Source organism: Pseudorca crassidens, chromosome 7, assembly GCF_039906515.1.
Source record: "Pseudorca crassidens isolate mPseCra1 chromosome 7, mPseCra1.hap1, whole genome shotgun sequence".
Lineage (NCBI taxonomy): Eukaryota > Metazoa > Chordata > Mammalia > Artiodactyla > Delphinidae > Pseudorca > Pseudorca crassidens.
Window position 1 is genome coordinate 108,912,894 of NC_090302.1, and position 25,280 is coordinate 108,938,173.

Genomic DNA, 25,280 nt, shown 5'->3' on the forward strand with positions numbered 1-25,280 from the left:
GGATCAAAGCTGAACAAAACTCAGAGATGAGCAAATAATCTCTTACCTCATGCAGTGTTAGATCTCTTCTACCTAGGTTCTGCATCATAAAAAGATATCATTCTTGTAGTTTTAAAGTAATACTTTATTAAATTCAAAATACAGAATGCCCTTGTTATATGGCCCTCCCTAGGTTTTTTTCTACATAGCCTTTAATTATGATGTATTTGTGATTTTTAGGATATAAATGGGCACAAGAAATCTCTGTTTTAAAAATACTTTATGTGATCCTTCTACTCGTGAGAAAGTTGTCTAAGTCAGAAAAAAGAAAAGTAGTCAATCTACTGTTTTTAAGAGCAAGTCTGATTAATTTATAAATTTTCTTTAATAATATTTTAAAAATATTTTACTACTATGACTTAAAGCAGTGATATCTCTGTGAGGTATGCATGTTGGAGAGAAATACAGGCCAGCTTTTCCTTTCACCTGTTGTGGTCTTTTCATTATAATGATTTTCCATCTATTGCCCTGATGCCTTATGGTAGATGATTTGCAAAGATCACTGCCATAACTTTCCGTACCTCTTTGCATACTTCTTTGAAATGTGAATTTCCTGCTCCTTTCATCAAAAGGGAGAATGAATCTTATTTTTCTTCTCTTTGAACCTGGATTGGTTTTGTCACTTGGTTTAATCAAAAAGAATGTGGCAAGGACTTCCCTGGTGGTGCAGTGGTTGAGAGTCCGTCTGCCGATGCAGGGAACACGGGTTCGTGCCCTGGTCCGGGAAGATCCCACATGCCCGTGAGCCATGGCCGCTGAGCCTGCGTGTCCGGAGCCTGTGCTCCGAAACAGGAGAGGCCACAACAGTGAGAGGCCCGCGTACCGCCAAAAAAAAAAAAAAAAAAAAAAAAATTTAGCTCACTAAAACTTTTCCAAAGTGGAACATTTTTCTTTTAATATTCAACCTCTACCATTTCATAGTAAATAATATACAGTATAAGCCCTCATAAATCAAAAGATTTCCAAAGGTCATAAGGAGTTTTTTCAGAAAAATCACTGAAAATTTAAATATCAATTAAAATATAAAAGTGTCATATTTTAAGCCTCAGTGTTAACAATTTAAAAATACTGAAAACATTTATTAGAATAATTTGTTTACATGACTGACTTTTCTACTGAGGACAAATGTAAAAGCACACAAAATAAAAATCCTTTGCCAATAATATGCATTCCTTTGTTTTTATTTATTAAACTATGTCTTTTCCCAAATCCAAGCTGTGTTAAAAGTTCATTAAAATTATGAAGGAAAGTGTGAACATTGTTGCAAAATAATATATTAAATTTAAAAATTATGTTAGTGTATAACTAAAAAATCTGTTTTTAAACTGGGAATACCTTAAGGTAAAGAAAGGATTTGCATAATTTATTTACTTTAGTAATGTTTGATGTTATATAGGTTCAGAATAAATCTTCCTTTGTTAGTCTGTTCTGTAACATTAATCCCAAATTACAGATGGTAGTAAATTAAGACCTGATCGGTGGGAAAAGACTAGCTATGCTCTGTTAGTGTCAGACTCTGCTATCATACTCAATATTAATGATATGATATCAGTATCATTGAAAAATACTTGTAACGCAAGGTGAGGCTGTTAGTCATTTATAAGATTAAATATATTCCTGAAAACTTATACGCAAGGCAGATTTTAATCAATATTTTTTCAATTACAAATTTTATTTAAGGTATCTAGTTTCAAGCCTGAAAGTAATCATTCAATTAAAAATACTGTTTTCATCTTTTATGTTCTTGTGGATTTTGATTATATATATATGTATATATATGGCATATATGGCATTCACTTCTAAAAACACATCTTTAAAATTATATCACCTTGTATGTGTAATTATCTCAGTGAGACCCTTCAAGTTTCTGTAAATTAAACAGATGATGTCTATGTATTTTTAAATACACTTTAAAAACACCCATATTATAAACCTTGGGAATATTATGCTAAGTGAAAGAAGCCAGACACAAAAGGCCATATATTGTATAATTCCATTAATATGAAATATTCAGAGTAGGCCTGTCTGTAGAGATAGGAAACAGATTATCAGTTGCCAGGGGCTGGAAGGAAGGGGGAATGAGAAGTGACCACTTAATGGACACAGAGTTTCCTTTTAAGTGATGAAAATTATCTGGAACTAGAAAGTGTGATGGTTGCACTATATTGTGAATATACTAAAAGTCACTGATGGTAAATGTTATATGTATTTGACCACAATTTAAATTAAAGAAAAAGACACATAAAATATAACACAGTTCACATCAGACATTCAAGGAAACACTAGTTGGAAAATCTTCAAAAAATTATTATTATGTGGTGCTATTATCCATCTTTTAAACTGTGAAGTGTCTCTCAGCTATCCTCAGAAAAGTTTTCTTCCTAATAGTGGGTCCTTAGAATTTCTTTATTTGAGGAGCTCTTATAGTATTGATTGACCATAGGATGTTCTGAAGACCAAATAATAGTTCATTTTCCAAGAGACTTTGGGCTTTTTGTGATCCAAATCATACATTCCAGTAGTGGAACAATTACTTACTGGAAGTCCAAAAAATAAATAATAAGCAGATCACTGCCCACATGTCATTCAATATACAAATTGAAAATTAATAAGTGCTATGTGTAAAGGGTTAGGTTCATTTTAACGTGTCAGTTATGTGATTAGCATTAAGTAGAAATAAACAAGTGAGCACATTCTACGTTGGGTATACATTTTGATACAAACTTGGGGTCATGAATGGAAGTAGTGACAGAATTTCCATGTCTATGCTGCTTTAACCATGAGAAACATATAAACTTCCTCTTCCTACTTGGTATAATATAAAATGGAGTGAGCAGATGTTATGAAATGATTTGGGCAGAAAGATGAGGCAGGAAATGGTGCCATTCTGCCCCCCTACCTATAGGTTTGTTGGCAAAACTTGCAGTGAAGGAGAAAAAGCATTCCACCTGACTGTTGAGCCCAGTTTGTGGGAAGCCTGAGCCCTGGGCAAACAATTTGCAGACACAGGGGAATCAAGTAGGAAGGCAGGTGAGCACCGGAGGCAGAAGGGCATCGCTGGATCGATGGAGCCTGTGGAGCTAGGAGCACATGAAGGCAGAGGATCATCTGTTACCTTACAACCAAAGAGCAACGTAAATTACTGATTTTCATTGAAAGGAAGCAGCTACTGGAAGTAGTGGTTTTGTGTAGTCTTTATCTCTAAAGCCGGGCACGCCCAAACTGGATGAACTATATTAGTTGGAGTAAACCTCCATCAACTTCGGAAGAATGGTCCCATGGACTAAGCTTCCCTCACCAGAATTTCTACCCTTAGAGTGTAAGCACAGGCAGTGTTCTAAATGAATGTAGCCTTTTATTGTTTTTGCCAGTGGTTTGATTTTCAGTCTTGCTATTGTCGGCATGTTTGTGTCCCCCACAAATTCATACGTTGAAACCCCAAGGTGATGGTATTAGTAGGTAGGACCTTTGGGTGGAACCCTTATGAGTGGAATCAATGCCCTTATAAAGAGATCCCCCAGAGCCCCTAGCCCTTTCCACCATGTGGGGACACAGTGAGAAGTCTGAAACCAGAAAGAGGGCCTTCACCCTGCTGCTGGCATCCTAAGCTCAGACTTCCAGCCTCCAGAACTATGAGAAATAAATTTTTGTTGTTTATAAGCCACCCGGTCTATGGTATTTTGTTATAGCAGCCTGAACAAACTAAGACAAATCTAAACAGAGGTTACTGAATGAATAACATAGTGTGTTAGTTCACTGACTCAACACACATGTTCTAATCGATCCTGATAAATCGTATGAATTTATATAACTATTTCCTTTAAATACCTTTTTTTTTTTTTTTTGGCTCAGTTGGGTCTTCACTGCTGTGCGCAGGCTATCTCTAGTTGTGGCGAGCAGGGGCCACTCTTGGTTGTGGTGCACAGGCTTCTCATTGCAGTGGCTTCTCTTGTTGCGGAGCACAGGATCTAGGCACGCAGGCTTCAGTAGTTGTGGCACGTGGGCTCAGTAGTTGTGGCGCACGGGCTTAGTTGCTCTGCAGCATGTGGGATCTTCCCGGACCAGGGCTCGAACCCATGTCCCCTGATTGGCAGGATGATTCTTAACCACTGTGCCACCAGGGAAGTCCTAAATACCATTCTTATAAGAAAATACCTCTCAATTCCTGAAAAACAGGGATTGATTTTATGTTTCATTTTCCATTTATCTTTGAAAGTCGACTCAGTTCTTGGGAATTCTTAACTTAATGTTTCCAGCATTGGTACATAAATAAGTTTCCTCAAAAGTTATAATTTTAAAATAATTCTGCCCTTTTCTAGAGAATAATTAAACATACGGATAATGAAGACGTCAAGGAGAGATTTGAAATAATCTTTCTGAACCTCTAAATTGTTCTTATAAAACTGCTTTCTTCCCTGTTGGTGTAGTGAGAATGGAAAAGCACTTTCCCAATGGGCCGTTATTTCAGAATCAGTGGACCCAGACAACCACCCTCCTTGTGGTGGGGTTTGTAGAGCAGATGGTAGGAGCAACAAGGGCTGACATTACGAGTAATTACCCCACCATTGACTATTGTGTTCTGCGCTTTGTTGAAGCACAGCAACCTATGTTGTACAGTACTTCGGAGTGAGAAAATCTTATAACACTAAACCAGCGAAACATTTATTAGGAAGTTTGCACTTTATCCTTGTTTTTTGAGCAAGGAAAGTTATTTTCTGATCATTTTGAAATTAGTCAGGATCTCTGAGTACTACTCCTACAAACAGGAAGCATTCTGGGTTATTTTTTTCCATTTGTCTGTAAATCCAGTGATTTTTGCCTTAAATGTTCTACCCTCTTGAATGACTAGCAAAAAAAAAAAAAAAAACAACTATTGTTCTAGAAACTTCTTCAAAAAATGAGAATGAGAATGTATGCAAATCAATTTTAAGAGGTATATGTATCCATTTCCTATTGCTGCTGTAACAAATTGCCACACACTTAGTGGCTTAAAACCACAAAAGATGTATTTTCTTACAATTTTGGAGGTCAGAACTCCAAAATGGGTTTTAGTGGGCTAAAATCAGGGTGTCTGCAGGGCGATGTTCCTTCTGGAGGCTCTGGGAGTGAATTCATCCCCATCTTCTACAGCTTCTGGAGGCTGCCTGCATTCTTTGGCACATGGCTCTCTTCCCCCATCTTAAACCAATCCAGTCCCACATTGTATCACTGACACTGACTCTTTGCCTCTTTTTCACTCATAAGGATCCTCATGATAACATTGGGCCCACCCAGATAACCCCATCTCTAGGTTCTTAATCACATCTGCAAAATCTCTTTTGCCAAATAAGGTTAACACATTCACAGGTCCCGAGGATTGAAATTTGAACATCTTTGGGTCATCACTCTACCGACTACAACATCATGTAAGATGGGCATAACAAGATGCTAATAAAAACATGTTATAAATCATAAAATATATTGCACAAAGTATATAAATGACAAAACACTACAGTGTGTAGGGTATTTCCCATGAATGAATAGGGTAGTTCCAGTGAGCATTTCCAGTGATTAATTTCATATTCAGATATAATATTTTGGTATGTAATTGCATAAGTAATATATTTAAGTGACAAGGTATAATTTAATAACACAAACACTGTGGAAACCACCACCTAATTTCAAAACTAAAATATTACCAATATTAAACATACCTGTATAATCCATCAAATCCCATTCTCCTAATATCTCCCTAGGTAACCACTGTGAACTATTTTGTGTTTATAATTCCTTTGCTCTCAAAATTTTATTAGAGAGAGGGAAAGAGAAATAGATAGAAATAGATAAATGAGAAAGAGAGAGAGAGCAGGATTGCTTGGTTTTGAATTTTATGAAAATGGTGCTATAACATATCTTTGATGCTTTTTTCTTTTTACTAAATTTAACATTTCTAAGATTTATCCTCATTGCAAATAGTAGTGTTAATTCATTTTCACAGCTATATGGTATCTGATTTTGTTGACATAATTTATTATACATTTTCCCGCCAATGAATGTTTGGATTGGTTCCAGTCTTTGTTTTGTTTTGCTTTTGTTTTTCACTATCACTAATGGTGCTGCTATAAATATTTTGTATATGTCACCTGGTGCACATGTGGAAGGGTTTCTTTAAGATTTATACTTAGAACTAAAATTTTTGTATCTTGAGTATTCACATATCAAATTTATAATACAATGTCAATTTTCCCCACTTTTTCTATTTTCAGCTGCAGTATATAAACTATCATTTTGCTCCATATCCTTGCCAAATTGCGTATCATCAAACTTCTTATTTTTAATAACCCAGTGGGTATAAAATGGTACTCAATATCGTAATTAGCACATCTTTGTTTACCAGTGAATTTGAACATTTTTTCACATATTTGTTGGACATTTGTGGTCTCTGCCCAGTGAAACATGTCTTCTTCTGACTATATTCTGCTCAGTTTTTTGTCTTTTTCTCATCCATTGGTATGAGATTTTTTATAGTCTGGCAGTAGCCAATTGTCAGTTATACCTGTGTGGCAAATACCTTTTTCCACTGTGGTTTGTTTTTCCATTTTCCTTAAGTGGCCTGTTGATGAATAGAATTTCTTAATTTTGACATCATAGAATTTATTAAAGAATCTACCCTACCTCAAGGCCATAGACTACTCTGCTATATCTTCTATTTTTAAAAATTTTACTCTTATACTTGAACTTTTACCCAAAACTTGCTTTCTTGAGCGGTGTCACATTGGGATAGAATGTGAACTTTTTGTCATATACAGAAACATTTATTAAGCACCCAATGCTAATCTGCAAACTACTTCCTTTATATATCAAATAAGGGTTGTTTTCAGACTCTTCATTTTGTCCCATTGGTCATTTTATCTTTGCACCAATATCATAATGTCTTACAGCATTTTAGTCATTTTAAGTATCTATTACAGGAAATCACTCTACTTTTGTTCTTCTTTTATAAACATGCCTTGGCTATTCCTGAAGCTTATAATTTGTGTGATTAATATAAATATATATTAAAGATTTGCTTGTCAATTTCCTCAAAAAATTTGTTGGACTTTGACAAAATTGCACTAAATCTAACAACTAATTTGGAAACAATTGCTCCCTTCATAATATTTAATCTTTTTTGTATAATCATGGCATCTCTCTCCATTTAAGTACTTATGCTGTCAAGAAATTATAAAATGTTCTGCATAAAAGTCTTTAACATATTTTGGATGTATTTCTACATACAATTTTAGTCTTAGTATATGATATTATCTTTCCAATCTTTCAGTTCATTTAAACCTCATAAATTATGTATTCATAGCAACATTTTTATATAGAGTAAGACTAGTTGAATTTATATCCACTTTAATCAGTTTCTCATCATTTCTTTGAGGGTTTTTTTTTGTTTGTTTGTTTGTTTGCGGTACGCGGGCCTCTCACTGTTGTGGCCTCTCCCGTTGCGGAGCACAGGCTCCGGATGCGCAGGCTCAGCGGCCATGGCTCACGGGCCTAGCCGCTCCGCGGCATGTGGGATCTTCCCGGGCCCGCGCACGAACCCGTGTCCCCTGCATTGGCAGGCGGACTCTCAACCACTGTGCCACCAGGGAAGGCCCTCTCATCATTTCTGTTTGCATTTCGGAACCGGATTCTGTGGCTTTTTTTTTTTTCTGTCTTTCTGAAGTAAATTGATTAGAAGTCCACTTTATAAATGTTCAAGATTAAGCTGTGTATTTTTCTTTAATGACTTTCTTTCATCTTCAGTTTTGAAAGATTATATTACTGAGTACACTATTCAGAGTTCACTGTAATTTTCTCTTAGTATTTTGAGTAAATAGACCCATTATATTGTGAATTTCATTATTGATGTTGAGAAGTCTTCTGCCAGTCTAAGTATTTTCCAGTATAGGTGATAAGTACTTACTGTACACATGCCATACAATTAATCTAACTAAAGTCTATAATTAAGTGATTTTTAGAATATTCACACAGTTGCACAACCATCATCACAAATATTTTTGGACATTTATCACTCCCTAACATCCATGTCACTCCCTGCTTCCCCTCAACTAGGAATCTACTTTCTGTCTCCATAGGTTTGTCTGATGTGGACATTTTCTATAAATGGAATCGTACAATACATGGTCTTTTGTAATTGGCCTCTTTAGTGTAATATTTCATTCATGTTGTAGCATGTGTCAGTACTCCATTCCTTTTTGATGAATGAATAAATGAAATGTGATATTCCACACAATGAAATATTATTTGGCAATAGAAAGGTGATTTTTTTAAAAGGTATTTTCTTTTCCTTTGCTATTCTGCAGTTTTCATATAATGTCTTCATATAAACTTATTTTTACATACCTTTATTGATATATTTTGAGTTCTCTGAATCTGAGCATTAGTTTCTTATGTTTGTTCTGAAAATCCTTGTCATTTTCTCTGACTATTGGCTTTCTCTACTCTAATTCATCCTTCTTGGATCCTAATTAGATGCAGATTACTTCAGGTTTTTCCATTTTATCCTTAAAGACTCAACTTTAAAAAAATTTTTCTTTCTCCCTTTCTCCCACTATTTTAATCTGGGATATTTCTTTAGCTGTACATTCTGTTCAATTCTCATTTCAACTGATTCTTATATGCTTTTACACATTCATTAAACTTTTAATTTCAACAATTATATTTTCATTTCATTTATTATTCTATTCGATTATTTAAAAACTATTTCTGGTATTATAGCTTCCTATTATCAACTTTATCTTTTATTTCTTTAAATACATTTTACATGTTTATTTCCTATTCTTGATCTGGTATTTCCATTGAAGTCCATGTCTGCTCATGTCTGGTTTCTTTTGTCTTTAGTTAAAGTATTGTCATTGTTATGAGCTCATATTTGTTTCAACCTAATCTATGATAATATTGAGGGTCTAATTAATTAATCCTCAGTCACAAGTTCTGTTTTTCTACCTTGTGGTGGCCCAAGGCTCAGTCTCCCAGTTTAGGCATTTGTGTTTGTTTATCATTCCTTTGGTTTTAGCTCACTCTTATTTTTGCTACTCTTTTTGTCTTTGAAGAATCCTCTTCTTGTCTTGTAAGACAGCAATACTTTTAAGAAGTATATATAGTTTGTACCTTCATCCAGAAAATAATTTGCAGTCATAGGGCCCCATATATATATAAAAATTATAATAATTAAGATTCAGCCAGATTCCTATATTAATCATACAAAAATCTAGTGGTTACTGGATTTTCTGTCCAATATTTTACAGGACACGTTTTATTATGGCCCCAATGTTTGCCCAGCTAAATTTTATTTCATTTTGAAAACGAAGCCCAATTAGATTTTCCTCAGGAAGTCTTCCCCAACCACTCCACCTTGGTCCCTATTAGCTAGCCCTTCTTTGTGTTTTCCTAGCTTGCTGTACATGCCTCCAACATAGCAATTATAATGTGAAAAAAATTATCTGTTTACAGGCTATTTTCTACAATATAGTGAGCAATTGGAGAGCAGAGATTATCTTTCACTATTGTATTATCAACACTAAACTAAATTCCAGGTTGGCAATATATGATAAAATAAGCATTTGCTGCATAATGCTAAATAACTTTGAGAATAATATTGATCTTTTAATATTTGAATAAATTCTGTTGAGTTTTTAGCTAAAAATATATAATCTATCTCAACTTTTCAATGTACACGTGCTCCAATATATGTATATACCATTAGGTATTCACATCTTACTTTTTACAGACAGTAAATGATTAATGATATACTGGGGCAAAATTTGTATCAAGTTAAAAACCACATGACTCTCAAATAAATTTCCAATAATTTAATAAGGTTAAGTACCACTTCCTAACAATAGCTTCAACAGTATCATCAATAACTTTAAAAATAGAGGTAGAAACTGAATTCTTTAACCTGGGAAAGAGCATCTTTTTCAAAAGATTAATTAGTATACTGAATGTTGAATTCGTAAAACCATTCTCATTAAATCAAATTATAAATAAGAAAGGCAGTGATAATTGCCACTACAAACCCCATTTTAGATGAAAATTTTTATAATCAACTGGAAAGCATTCAAGTGGTCCAGAAAAAATACTGTACTTGGTGGTTATTGTTGTGCTGTTTTGTGATGATTATTTTTACAGTGCCATTTTCAAAGAGTCTTGTTTTAGACATATTACCTTCTGATTATATGCCTGGCACATTCTTTTTTAGAAATACTTTATACTCCTAATTCTTGCTCAGATTTATTGAGACATAAAGCAAAAATATATATTTGGTTATTGAAAATAAATGAACACATTTCAGTTTTTCACAAACTGTGTAATTCCATAGGCACTAGACCCTTTTCAATCACATGAAAAAGTATTTGTGTAAGAAAAGTGCATCATATATCCACTGGAATGATGATTAAGAGGATTACCAGGAAATGCATAAAATACATTAAGTGAAATGAAGGATGCATAGAGCAGGTATGATAAATTTCAACTGTGTGAAAATGTGTAGGAAGGAAAGAAAACAAAGGTATTAAGGTATCAACAGTGGCAGCATTGTAGATATATATTTTCTTTGATCTGTAACAATACAATGTAAAAACACCTGCCCACAACAACAAAATAATAATTTGGCAGCAGGTTTTAAAGAGGCAGAGGGGGCAGGAGTGCTGCGGGCAGGTTTGTGAGTGAAGGGGAGGAGGAGAGAGGGAGGGAAAGAGAGGGAGACAGAGACACAGAAACAGAAAGGAATAGAGAAGGAAGGAGAGGAAAGGGCACAAAAGTGCAGAAATGAGGGAGTGAGAAGGCAGGGAGAAAAGGAAGGGGGAAGGGGTTGGGGGTAGGCTTAGCTACTGGATTAGAAATTGCCTGAAAACACTAAGGAATTTAAAAATTAACTGAATTATGAACCAAAGAAAAGAGAAGTACTTAACTTTCTTTGTTAACTTTAGGTGATTCTTTCTACTTTTTTTCTAATTGGTCATTTCAGTTCATTTCTAGCAATCCTATGCTTCCCTGTAAGGCAAAATAAGACAATAATATTCTATATGTCATTTTAGCTGATACATAGGGTTGTGCTCTCTACTAAATTTGGTCTCCCACCAGGGTACCCCTAAGGACAAATGACAATGTGGCAACAATTCGATTTAATCTGGGAACACTTAGTTTTAGTGCTTGCAATTTCCCATCAGCGAGCATGTTGATCAGTAAGTCCCCAAATTCCTTACCAAAAGACCCCACCATAAACCACATAAACCAGAATCTGCGTTAGTTTATAAAATGTTTGTTTTACATACAAAGCAATCATGAGTGGCAGTGTATTATGCAGTCAGTATATCGTTAAAACGCTGAAATCAGAACTTCTGGTCTGGATTATAGCTCTTTCATTTATTAGCTCTGTAATCCCATTGAAGTTACTTAATGTGTCTTTGTTCCTTTCTCCACATCTGTGAAGCTAAGCACACATAATAATCACACCTGCCTCACAGATTTGCTATGAGAATAGTAGAAGTAACCCATGAAGCACCTAGTATAACATCTGGCACAAAGTGAAACGTGAACAGCTGTATTTGCTATGAGGGAAAAGGGCCTTATATACTCAAACAAATTTAAAATGTATATGTATGTATGTTTATATATAAAGAGGGAGGAGGGGCAATTGATTAAAGACAAAATATAAAAATACAGAAATGTTGAAATACAGAAGTCAACGATAAGCTTATCATAATAGTTCTGCAAATTTTCAAAGATATTATTCACCAGATTTCAACATTACAATTATCTGTCCCATATTCTTCTATGGCAAATTCAACTATCCCAGATTCAAATCAAAATGTCCCTAGTACTTCAAAACTAATTTAGAAACAGAAAATGCAAGCAAATTTCTATCTAATATGGCTTCTAATTTTGGGGGTCTAACATTTAATGAGTGTGGTTCTACGTACTTTATGTGGATCAATCCAATGTTCACAAGAACTCTATCAGAGGATGTGCTGTTATAACCATCCCTATTTCACAGTTGAACAAACAAGGTGCAGGGAGATTAGAAAGCTATTCACTGTGAGAGCTGACATTTGATCCCAAGAAGACTTACTTCTGAGCCTGGTATATTATAATCATTATAATATTCGCCTAATAGAATTATTATTTATTTGTACCTCATAATGTAAGAATTTCAAATACTAGGTCAGAAAATTTAGTGTGGTTCTTCTTTTACTATGTGACATACAGATGGAATTTAAACCACGTATTAATGGATACTTATTTTCGAATCCAAACATGATATATAATTTTACTTGGTCAACAAAATATTTTCCTACACAATTAATTTAAAGTGATTAGAATAGCGTGATACACTCTATTCTAATAATAATAATAAAATTTGACTTCCAGAATGTCAAAATTAGTCTTTCTATATTATGAAATAATGATTACATTTCTATCACTGTTGTACAAGATTAATAATACACTTATATAACATTTAAAATAACTCATTAATTGTGTAACATGCAAAATGATGAAAAAATAAAATTAACTTCTGAAGGGTTTGCAAAAATGTATATTACTACAAAAGAAGTTTCTAGGGAAAAAGAATCATTAATATCTCTGTTCTAAAATATAATGATTCCATACACGTAAATGTCAGTTCAGCTGCCTTATAAGATTTATGAATGAATTCAATACATGGGTGGATTTTAGAAATGTGAGATACAAATATTGATTTCATTCTCATGATGTATTATCTCATATTTATTCTTCTTCTTTTTTTACTCACATATAAGCTTTCTACATTTTCATCCTTATAGAAGCATAGCCAGGGCGAACAGGGAAGATTCCTTTAATAAAACACTTACACCTGAAACTAACACAACACTGTTAATAAAAATAATAAATAAATAAATAAATAAATAAAACAGAAACCTCCCCCCAAAACAAACAAACAGAAACACTTAGTCTTTAAGTATGTCCAAGGAATGACTGAATCTTTAAACTGGCTTTAGTAAGTCCACTTGACATTTTTTTTCATATGCTGCATACACATCCATTTGTCTCTGTTTTGCAAAGCTCTTTCCTTCTTTGGTCCATGGCCTTTTATTATAAGCAAGTTATTTCAATTTGAGTTACAAGGACTTTTTTTAGAGTGGTATTATTTGAATGTTTTTTATACCCTTTTCTTTGCACATTTTCACTTATGATCAGGATTCAGAAATAATATAATCGGTTGCTGAGCACAGATGGGAAGCTTCCCATTACAATGTTCATTTGCAGGCAGGTCAAAACCCAAATTGTGAGGACTGTTGAAACCTAAGTTTCTGGGTTTTCAGGAAATGGTCATTTTTCAGTTTTGCTTTGAACCTTGGCTCTAAACCGAAGACCTCAACATGTTAGTAAACAAAGATAGTCCTGGTTATTCACAAAAAGAGCACAATGGATACAGGATAACATTCGGCCTTGGTGACAGATGACAGTTGATGTTTTCCTTGTGTGATTTAGAAACAGAAACTGAAGTCTACTTGATGTCCTTTTTCAGCTCCTTCTTGGAGCAAAAAGCATTCCTGGAAGATCTGAGATTGTGTCTATAAAGTTTATCAGTAAACCAATCACATAAAGATGGGGAGAGTCTACCAAATTTTATCACATAGACTACAGCTTAAAAGGACTTTTTATTTTAGCATCACAGTGTGTTCTCAATCAATAAATTTGTTACAGCATAAAAATACTTCACCTTTAAAAATATGTCTTAAGAATCAGTCCAAAAGGAAATTCTTTATGAGTCAGTTATTTTTCCTGGCAAGTATCATTATAACTTGTCTTGCTTTAGTCCTCCCTAGAGGTCAGGCAGAGAGAAACTGACTTTAGTCCAATCATTGGACTAAATGTGTTTGGTGGTAGTTAGGGTGGATGCACAGATTACAGGACAGCGAGGGATGCAGGAACTGGCCACCAGCCATGGAGCTGTGCTTCTTGGGGCTCTGAACCCTAGTCTAGGAGAGGATGACCCGTCCTTGTCTGGTAGAAGCTTGTTCATGTATCCCCGTTTATAAGTTCTGCAGATTCTCGAGGCTGGTGAGATTTCCACATTATCGTGAGCTTTGTGGTAGAAAGCTGAAGTGACCTCTGCTCCATTGTCACTTTGGAAAATACATGGGGCACCTAGAAAGCAGAAAAAATACTATCTGGTATGTAACCTTAGTTACAGTTAGAAGACAGGGATCTCAGTGCACAACTAATGATCAAGGCCACATATACATTTGTAACATTCACTACAAACTCTGAATCTGACCTCCTTGCAAGATAACCAATCTACGGGTCTGATATTACGGAAGCATTCTTTGTGATTGCTTGGTCACTGTATTTTGACTACTGGTAATTTGGTATTCAAGGAATGAAAAAATAGACGAAAACTGATATTCAGTTTCTCTGAATATCTCCAGCCCTGGCTATTTTTTGTGGAAATGAAGCTTTCTTAAAATGTTCACTTATACTTATAATGAAGTCTGCATGTTTATTTGCTCGTTTCAAAAGTCTAAGGGGAAAATTGTATTTGTAAAGTCATAGATAGTACTTATACTCATATACTGTGTAAAAATACCACACATACACGTAGCTGTCAATCTTTGTCACTCTATACATTAGTCTGGAAATCGTGAGCAAGACTTTGAAATCATTGATTCTTCTTTTAACTTAATTATGAAAGGTCTAATTGGGAAATCTCTTAAGTCAAATCTTAAAGGATTTGTCACTTTGGAAAACACATGGGACACCTAGCAAAAGGTTTCATCCCTTATTTGAAAACCACCTTTTATTTTTACCAAATCACCAATTTCATAGAACTTACATATTATACTAAAGATGAGAAAATGTGCCTTTATTGTAAAGAAGTACATATGTTCATTTTTAGAAAATAGACAGCTTTCAAGAAAATTTCACTAAATGCATTCTGGATGCTAATGGATACCTACTAAAAGAAATGGTTCTAGAAAATAAATGCAAATCCGAAAATATTTTATTCTGAGTGTCTAATAGCAATTCCAATATTTTATTCGGACAAGCCAGGAAAGTAAAATTCTAATGGAACAGCAAAATACAAGCATGATAAAATTGTGCTCTTCTGTGGCCTTTTCTTTGGAGGCATATAGATCACAAAAAACCTGGGCAAATCCTCAGAACTAGAACGACTCTTGGTGGTAACAAGTGAGGATTGAGGGGTATGGAAAGCTCACAAGGATGTCAGTGGCTTTTGCTCTAATTCAGCGCAGCCCAAAGACTAACACATACAAGTCTAAATATTTTAAACCAGGCTTTTTTCACCCTTTCTTTCTTTTGTCACAGGATTACAGAGTGAATATCTTTCTTCGTCAGAAATGGAACGATCCTCGACTTGCATATAGTGAATATCCTGATGACTCCTTAGACCTAGACCCTTCCATGTTGGACTCCATTTGGAAACCTGATTTGTTCTTTGCCAATGAAAAGGGAGCCAACTTTCATGAAGTTACTACAGACAACAAATTGTTAAGAATTTTCAAGAATGGGAATGTTCTTTATTCAATAAGGTGAGCCATAGGCTTAAATTCCTGATTTCAGTGAAACAGAGTAGCAGGGTTTTTTTAGTTTTTAGTGAGTGTTTTAAAATGTTTGAGTAAGTGCTTTCATTGTTCCACTTAAGTTCCCACTATACCATTTCCCAAATATATTTAATCAACAATAAGACACCAAGTTCCAGATCCAAGAACTATATGAGTAACTCTTGGAAATCCACTTGTTTAACAAATGGCCCAGATTCTTACATCAGCCAAGTTAGTGGGTGGTTTAAAGGCAAATTGAACGTAGCCTGAATCATATGTTGTGATTGTATTTTTATGTATGCATACTTCCTTTAAATATTTATACGTGAAGAAATATTTAAGTTTTCTTGTCTGGGATTCATTTCCCATAAATTATTTATCAGGTGTATGTATTTTTTAAGATGTCCTTGAGCTTCTGTGGTCATCCTTTAGAAAAAGATCTTATTTACATTTTAGTTATTTATTATACATTTCTCAGAAGACCATGTAGCCTTTTAAAGCTAATATCAAAACATAACAATAATACCAAAATATAAACACAAAAAATAACATTTCTTGACAGTTGAACTTTAGAACTCATTTAGCTTTGGCTGTTCATTTAATAGCAAACAGGTATAGATTCAGTAAATAGCTACACTAATCTACTTGATGACTTGTGTGCCATCTGAAAACGATTCTAAACATTCTAAAATAAAATGGTTATCTTAAATTTTCCATAATTATTTTTATCACTTAGTTCAATTTAAAAAAAAAAACAGGAAGTTAGGACGAGAATTCATGTCATATTTCTTAGAGGAGACAATATGCTCTATTTATTGTAATAGGCAACTGCTTCAAAAATATTTGTATCATCAGTAACATGTTTTAAAGGTATCAAGGTAAACTTAATATTGGAGCTGTAGCCTGAATATTAATTCCTTAGATTTTACCTCTCTATTTTCCCTTTTGTTAACTTTTCTTCTCATCAGGAATGGGTATATTTGATTTTGAGTTCATCTGCTCAATATCAGGGATGGTTGCTATTTTTGCCAGGTAATAGTATAAAATAGAAATAACAGGAATGAAAATTTAATCTTAGTAGCTTAGTGATTTTGAAAACATTTTTCTACAAAGTGGTTTTGTAAATAATGCTAATATCTCTATCCCAGTATATTATATCTGTTTTGCATATTTTTCTGTTCCATGTGAACAAATTTCCTTTCAATACATTTATCATTTCCTAAGAATGACAAGGTGACATCACTCTATTGTGAATTGACACTTTCATCAGATTTCTGAAAACTAGCTAATATGTGTTAATATAATTCTGAATCATTAATTGTTGCATAATACATAAAGGAAGATTTCAGGTCTCATTCACTAATTAAGCCCTGTGCTCCCATATGAATGAATAGCTTAGTGGTGAATCCTAGGTCTAAGCAAGAGAATTTTGAACCTTTTTGGAAAATTACTAAAAAGCATAAGTATAAAAAGATAATGGGAAGATGGAGCAGATATAGTTTTCCCTAGTTCTTCTGCCAAGTACAACTGAAAACCCTAGACACAATGTCTATCACAAACTTGGGGAGACTCCCAATGGTAGTTATAATAACATTGACTGAGTAAGGACCTTGGAACCCAAGAAACAACATGGAAGTGAATTCGTGGGATAATTTTTTCTTTATAAATCTTAGACTGGGATATGAACTGGACTTCTACCTCTACCTGGAAGGAATAAGGTAGCACCCACACCCCCTTGCCCTGACAGAGCAGTGTCAGAGAAAACCAGTGCAAACAGAAAGTTTAAATAAGATCCAGAGTCTCATAAAATATTATAAACATGTCTAGGCTTCAACCAAATATCATTCACCATACAAAGAACCAGAAAGTCCTGAAACTGAATGAAAAAAGAAATCAACAGATGCCAACAACAAGATGATGAGGTTGTTAAAATTATCGACAGACGTTAAAATGGCCATGACAAAAATTATTCAGTGAACACTTACAAATATGCTTGAAAGCAATAAAAAAATAGAAAGCCTCAGCAAAGAAATAGAAGGTATAAAGTGGAACCAAATAAAAATTTTAGGACTGAAAAATACAATAATTAAAATAAAAACCTAGTGGATGGGCTCAGTAGAAAAATGGAGAGGACAAATATTCAGTGAACTCTAAGAATAGTAAAAAAATTACCCACTCTGAACAACAGAGAAATGATAGATTGGGGACCAGGGGAGGACAGAGCCTCAGGGACCTCTGGCAGTATAACAAAAGTCTAACAATCAGATGTAGAGGGAGAATAGGGTATAGAGCTACAAAAAATACTAGAGGAATTAATGACTGAAACTTGCATATACATTTTGCAAAAGGCATAAACCTGCAGATTCAAGATATTGAATTAAATCCCAAAGATATTCATACCAAGTCACATCATACACAAACTTCTGAAAACTAAATAAAAATCCTGAAAACATCCAGAGAATAACAACAGCTTATCTATAGGGGAAAAATAATTGAAATGAATAAAAATTTCTCATCAGAAATGACAAAAACCAGAAAGAAGTGACACATATTTTTCAAGTGCTGAAAGAAAGGAATTGTCATCCTAGAATCTTGTGCCCAGTGAAAATATCCTTCAGGAATGAAGGGGAAATTGAGACCTTGGATAAAGGAAAACTAAGAGAATTTGTTACTAGTAGAACTCCCCTGAAAGTATAGCTAAAGGAAGTTTTCTAAACAGAAAGGAAATAATAAAAGAAGCAGCGTTGGAACGTCAAGAAGGAAGAAAGGAAACTGTCTTTAGAAATATGAGCAAATATAATAGACTTTTCTTCTCCTCTTAAGTTTTCTAAATTATATTTGACAGTTGAAGCAAAAATTATAACATTGATGTAAGGGAAAATGAAAAATAAATAATAAAACATTTTTTATAAACATATTGGCAGAAATTAACAAGATGTAATAGTCAGCATTGTCTAATACCCTTTTGTAGGCATATGACTTGAAATTAACTGTTGGGGAAGATGATTTCTTAGTATATATAAAAATATAAAATACACTTATCCTTCACCTCAACAATTCTGCTTCTAGGAATTTACATTACTTATGTGTTCACGTGTACACAAGACACATTTACAAAGATGCCCGCTGCACCACTGAAATAGCAACAAAAGAAAAGACCCTATATATTCACAAATGAGAACAAGACAGAACACAATGATAGCCCAACATCAAGAAGTACCCTGCATGAGATAGACCTAAATGTATTCATAAGAAAAAGACTCCAAAATATCTTTAAGGTTAGAAATGTTTCATGCTTATTTTTGTTTAAAACATTCTATATATTTAAGCCTAAAAGTGTATGGAAAGATACACGTATATCTACTTCCATACAAGAAGTGCAGAAGGATGCCCACAGTTGGTTAAGAATAACCAGTTATGGAAATGAGCTGTAAAACTTGGGTAGAAATAAAGATGAACTATAGATTTCACTATATGTAAGTTAATATTGTTTGACTTTTTCAGTAAGAGTTATATATTACTTATGAATTAAATACATATGTTTTAAGCGACAGAGGCTTTTAACCTGAAGTCACGACCCTTGACTCCTCTGTGATGTGGATTTCTGATGGCTATCAGGGGATCCATGCCAGCTGTAAACAAAGCAACTTTACCTCTTTTCCTGCTAATTTGAAAATTAACTTTGTGAAAGGTATAATTTATTTTTAATTGTAAGGTACCTTTTCATTTCAGACAGATTTTGGTGTCATAGGTTGCAAGAATATATCACCAGGTAGCATGAAATAATCATTCTGCAAAATAATAATGTCTAGAAGATTTCCATTGATAGAATTGAAATGCAATGTGTGTGTGTATTCTATTGTATCCTATATGATTATGGCTATTTAGTTGTTTATATCAAGTCATTGGACTTGGAAAATGGTGCCATCCATTATGAATTTCCCACATTTCTTCTAATATTTTGAGAAAAGTTATAGAATAATTCAGAACTGCATTTTTCGTCTTTCAGTATGAGTTCAGATGAAACTGATGATGTCTCTTGGCCCCTGGTTTTTGTTTGCTCTATCCTGGCTCACATGATCAAAGACTAAATTCATTTTTTTGTGAGTTGTTTTTGGAAATCTCACAGGACTTTGAAATTTTCAAATGGCAAACAGTTTCTTTGTTAACAAAAGTTGTGCTAGGAAAAAAAAATCTTGTTCAGTTTACAAATGGAGCATCTGTGATGTTTCATGAGAGATCTGCTTTCCTGCCTGTTCAAAGAAAGAAGCAAAATATCCTGGCAAACCTGACTTATTGAACTTATCCATTTCTCACTACTTCCTTCTCTTTTTTTTGTACATGTTTATTTCTTCATTTTCTCTGCCTTAAAATTCTTCATATTTCCTAGCACCTTGGTGACAGCATTTTAGCTTAATCTGTGATTACTTGAACTACCATTAGGAGGCCAATTTACTTCAATTGATAATCATCTGGAGACAGTATAATTTGTAATTATACTTTCTGAAATCTCTTTCCTCCTTTTAAAATGTTTTTCTAATTTTTTTTTTAAATTAATTTTTATTGGAGTATGGTTGCTTTACAATGTTGTGTTCGCCTCCACTGAACAACCAAATGTATCAGCCGTACACATACAGATATCCCCTCCCTTTTGGACTTCCCTCCCTAGTGCACCTAGTGCACTAGGTGAGTTCCCTGTGCCATGCAGTGTATTCTTGTCAGTTGTCCATTTTATACATAGTATCAATAATGGATATGTGTCAATCCCAGTCTCCCAACTCCTCCCACCCCACCCCTTTCCCCCTTGGTATCCATACATTTGTTCTCTGCGTCTGTGTCTCTATTTCTGCTTTGCAACTAAGATCATCTGTGCCATTTTTCTAGATTCCACATATATGCATTAATATACGATATTTGCTTTTCTCTTTCTGACTTACTTCACTCTGTATGACACTCTCTATGTCCATCCACATCTCTACAAATGACCCAATTTCTTTCCTTTTTATGGCTGATGTACTTCCTTCTTAAAGCCACTAAAACAAAGAAATAAACTGAATAAGGAATGAAATGACATTAACACACAGGAAGATGAAAGTAATGGGAAAGAAAACAGTGACAGATGAGTAATGACAAGATATTTTAGGAAACTTGAAAATGAATGCACTTGTGAAAACTGACTTCACAGAGATAACCAAAACCTAAGCCAAAGTGGGGGAATGCAAAAGGAAGAAAATAATATCCTCAAACTTTTAGAAATTTGAGGCAGGTAGGACTTCAGAAAATGGGGTCTAGGGGACTTCCCTGGTGGTCCAGTGTGCAAGACTCCACATTCCCAATGCAGGGTTCCTGGGTTCGATCCCTGGTTGGGGAACTAGATTCTGCATGCGTGCCGCAACTAAGAAGCCCACATGCCGCAACTAAGACCTGGCACAGCCTAAATAAATAAATAAGAAAATGGGGGCTAGAAAGGAGATAAAGCAAAAGAGTTGATGTAACCTAAGCAGGAATGACAGTGAGTCCTTTATCCTGATTTTCTTGCCTGTGTTCTTCAGACTAGGATCTAACTTTTTGCCTTCTGAACTGGGCAGAAAGCAGGAGAACAGAAAACCTCCACAAGTTGGGCCAAGAACTTCTGGAGAGTAGGGACTCCAGGCACACCTGGCATCTGTGGTGAAGCATCACCCCAAGAAAATGAGGGTTCTGTGAGTTCTGCACACTGAATGGTGATATTCCTATTCCCCCTAAAATGCCCAAGAGGAAAGATGTACAGACCGTTGGGGAACCACCAGTGAAAAATCTGGGCAGCCATCCTATGGTGAAGACCATTACTCAGTGAATCATCTGCTGTTAGTTGCACTCCAAATAGTTTTTAGTACCTCGTTCTTCAATATAAACAGACATTGGAGGACATCCTGCAATAGGACCAGTAATGAAAAAAGAAGCAGAGGCCAGAATACACATGCAGAGGAAATAAAGAGCAAAGAGAAGAAAATTAAAGAAACAAAGAAATGACTCAAGGGAAAATTCAGGGAGCAGAAAAGGCCATAAAGAAAAAATAAAAATCTCTGGACAGATGATGCAACAGCAGGCATGAAATACGAGACATTTAGGAAAGGAGAAACGGAGTCATTCAGAGCATAGAAAGTGCAAATAGTAAACCAAAGTGGAAAAAACATCAATCAAATATTTGTTCTTGCAAAGAACAAATGAAGTGAAGAAATCTGCCGAGAAGTAGAATCAAGATATTAAGAAATAGGAAATCAGAAGGAAAGGATATGAAAATCAGAGTATCAATACAGAGGTTCAATATCTGACCAGAAAGGGAGATGAGAAAAAGAAATGAGATTTCTATGAAAAGCAAGGAATTGATCCATTGCCTGCCCTGTTTAATCACTGAGAGGGATTTGGTTCTGAAAGGGAGTTTGTTGAGTGTGAAGTAATAGTAGGGAATAGAAACGGAAGAGATGATTAAAATGAGACAATTGTTAACACTAGGGAAAACAAAATGCTATCCAAGCACTGTAATTACAGCAAATGACTAAGCTTCACCATGAACAGTAATTACATATTCACAACATGTAAACACTGCATATTAATTTAACCATTAATGTTTACATAACTGAATTTCGAATTCTGCTGGAGAGTTGTGTACACAGAGTGTGGTATAAGGGCAGTAAATTCTTATTTTCCTTTGTAGCAATTTAATAGACACCTTCGCAAATTTTAAAAATCAAGCATAACGTGATAGCAGTTTAAATATATGAATGTAAGTTGCAGACACATATCTAAAGAAGGCTGCCTCTGAGGAGCTAGAAATGAACTGGGGATAGGGATGGGCAGGGCAAAGGTACAGCTGATTTTAGTATGTTTTATATAACTGTCTGAACTTCTAAATGATATCCATGAATTATACTGATATTTTTTAAATGAAGTGCTTTTCAAGTGAGGGTGTTGGGGTGAGACACATGACTCTAGATCGTCAAGTTTGGGATTTGATTTTATTCTACTTATAAAGTTAGCCTATTATGTATCATATGTATGTATCTATAACATGTTACGGAAAAACCTGAACAAACTTTATGGCCGACCCAATATCTCATGAGTGCTGACTGCAGACACAGGACTCCAGCGCCAGAGACAAAGGAATTTATTCCTTATTGCCAGCAAGCAGCAGAAGCCTCAGGGTCTTTGCTCAACTTCCCCATCATCCTCAGGTCTCGTGGGAACAATACATCAGGCTCAGGTGGGCACAACACACCTGCGGGTCTGCCTCACAGCTGTGGAACACTGAGTGTGGGGAATCCACTGCTTTTATATAGCAAGCTGTAAGCAAACCTTCTCTTTGTCCAGGGGAATGTTATCTCATCTCTCAAAATTAGCAGCTACAGAAACAGCCATGAGAAATGGCTCAGGTGAAAGTATTGTCAGGGCCTTACCATCTTGGTAGACCCAGCAGGAGGTAAATCTGTGATTTACTAGCTGTGATTTCGGGCAGGTCTCTTTACCTATGAAAGACTCATTTTTCTTACATGCATGATGGTGAAAATACTAATCACCTTGAGCCTGAAATAATCTATGTAAAACACTCAGGATAATGCCAGGCGTACAATTAGCACTAAAGATTTTAATTTTTATCCTTCCAAAGAGAAAACAAAACCCAAAAAACCTTAAGTTCTGGTCTTTTCCAGAATCCATAAATTAGCAAATTTGAGAACTCTTGCAAATTACAATCTATCTAAGCCTTGGTTTTATCAATTGAAAACGGGGATGGTAACATCCTATCCACAAGATAATGGAAGCACATCACGGGCAGTTAAATATTATCTGCTGCTTCATTTACTGATACTACTAATATGTACCAGGACATCCAACCCTACTACTTACAGTGCAGAAGCATTATTGTATTAACCGTCAAATAAATACCAGGAAGAAACTTTACATCAAAAATACCAAACACGGCGAGTTGTCAAAGATCATAACACAATTTCAACTTTTACTTAAGCTAAATACAACCACTTTCTTTGAAATTCAGTTGTGAAAATAATTAAAGTTTCCTTGTACAATATGTACTTATTTTTTGAACTTTGACAGACATTAATTTTTTAAAAGACAAGGCAAACTGATTTCAACAGATGCTTTTTAAGAGGCTGTTTATTCAAAGGATATCAATTTACAATGCCATAAAATATATGTTGTAAGGAGATTTCTGCATGTGTGTGATTTTATATATTTTTCTGAAGAGGTCCACAGCTTATATCAGCTTCCTGAAGGGACCATCAATAATACTGAGTTTGCACTGTGATGGGTTAATAAGCTTTATGATCGTCTCCATCATCGGATGACAACAAAACTCCAATTAGAACGCTAGTACCAATGTTCCTTCTAGTGCTCCAACAATCTCATCTCTCCTGTAGAATTATTCATGATAAAATATCAAATCACTCAAGCAAATATGTAAAATCCATGGGCAAATTCCTTATATTTTCTAAAGTTAACTGATTTTTGGGGGAAGAATCATTTATGTATTTTTTTTTTTTTTTTTTTTTGCTGTACACGGGCCTCTCACTGTTGTGGCCTCTCCCGTTGTGGAGCACAGGCTCCGGACGCGCAGGCTCAGTGGCCATGGCTCATGGGCCCAGCCGCTCCGTGGCATGTGGGATCTTCCCGGACCGGGGCACGAACCCGTGTCCCCTGCATCGGCAGGCGGAGTCTCAACCACTGCGCCACCAAGGAAGCCCCATTTATGTATCTTTTACTTTAAATTTAATAACGAATAGTGTGTGAGATGTATCATTTCTTGTGTTATAGAAATATATATTTTAAAAGTCATATTAATTAGATAACTCATTTTCATGAAAAATGTTCTGATGCCTTTGAAAGGCAGTAGACTTAAATGTTAAGGGCATAGAATGGACAGCTAGACCCCCAGAGCGTCTAATTCAGCTCTATCAATTTCTGCTTTGTAATATCAGGTGAGTTAACCTCTTAATATCCTCATCTCTAAATAAAGGTAATGTAGCTTACCTGTCTTATAAATTCATGTTAAGAAATAAATGAGTTGAGACAGATATAAAGTATTTAAAATAGTGCCTACCACATAGTAAGCAAAAGCTGTATTACCTAGTATGATATTACAGATAATACTTCAAAGCTGATAGCTAAGAGGCAATTGTCCTTATAACACTAAATTTAGAAATATTAAAAACTATTAAAATACTTATCTTTTGCATAAGGAACTTAAAATGGAGTCAGAAAGCCTTTTTTAATACTTCAATTAATGGTTGAGATAGACAGCATACTCTGGGAAATGTTTGTTTGAAAATGGGTAATACCTTGATTTTAATGAGGTGAGTTGTTTGTCATAGATTATAGTCATCTTTTTTTAAAATTACTGCTTCACTAAGCCAAGAATTTTTAAGGGGAAAATTAAAAAAACGCACATCCTGTTTGTGTGTCTTGTCTCAGAAAAGAGAACTCTGTGTCCTCTCTTACACAAGAAGACATTTCCAAAACAGGAGAATGCGATTAATTACCTCTTGATTTAGTTTTCTTTTGATGTGGTCAGGACAAATCTTTAATTTATATGTAATGTTTTGATAAAGAAATTCAGGATCACAGTCACCAAGGCGACGCATTTTTTTCATCCTTGTGCTGTTAAAGAAG

General features: G+C 34.7%; 1 protein-coding gene across 1 annotated transcript in view; it reads left to right on the forward strand.

Moving 5' to 3' along the window:
- GLRA3 (glycine receptor alpha 3) overlaps positions 1-25,280 on the forward strand; it is a 164,342-nt gene that overhangs the window by 79,234 nt on the left and 59,828 nt on the right. The window contains exon 4 of the mRNA XM_067745337.1: positions 15,382-15,605. Within this exon, the coding sequence (XP_067601438.1) occupies positions 15,382-15,605 (224 nt within the window). The remainder of the gene's footprint in view (positions 1-15,381; positions 15,606-25,280) is intronic.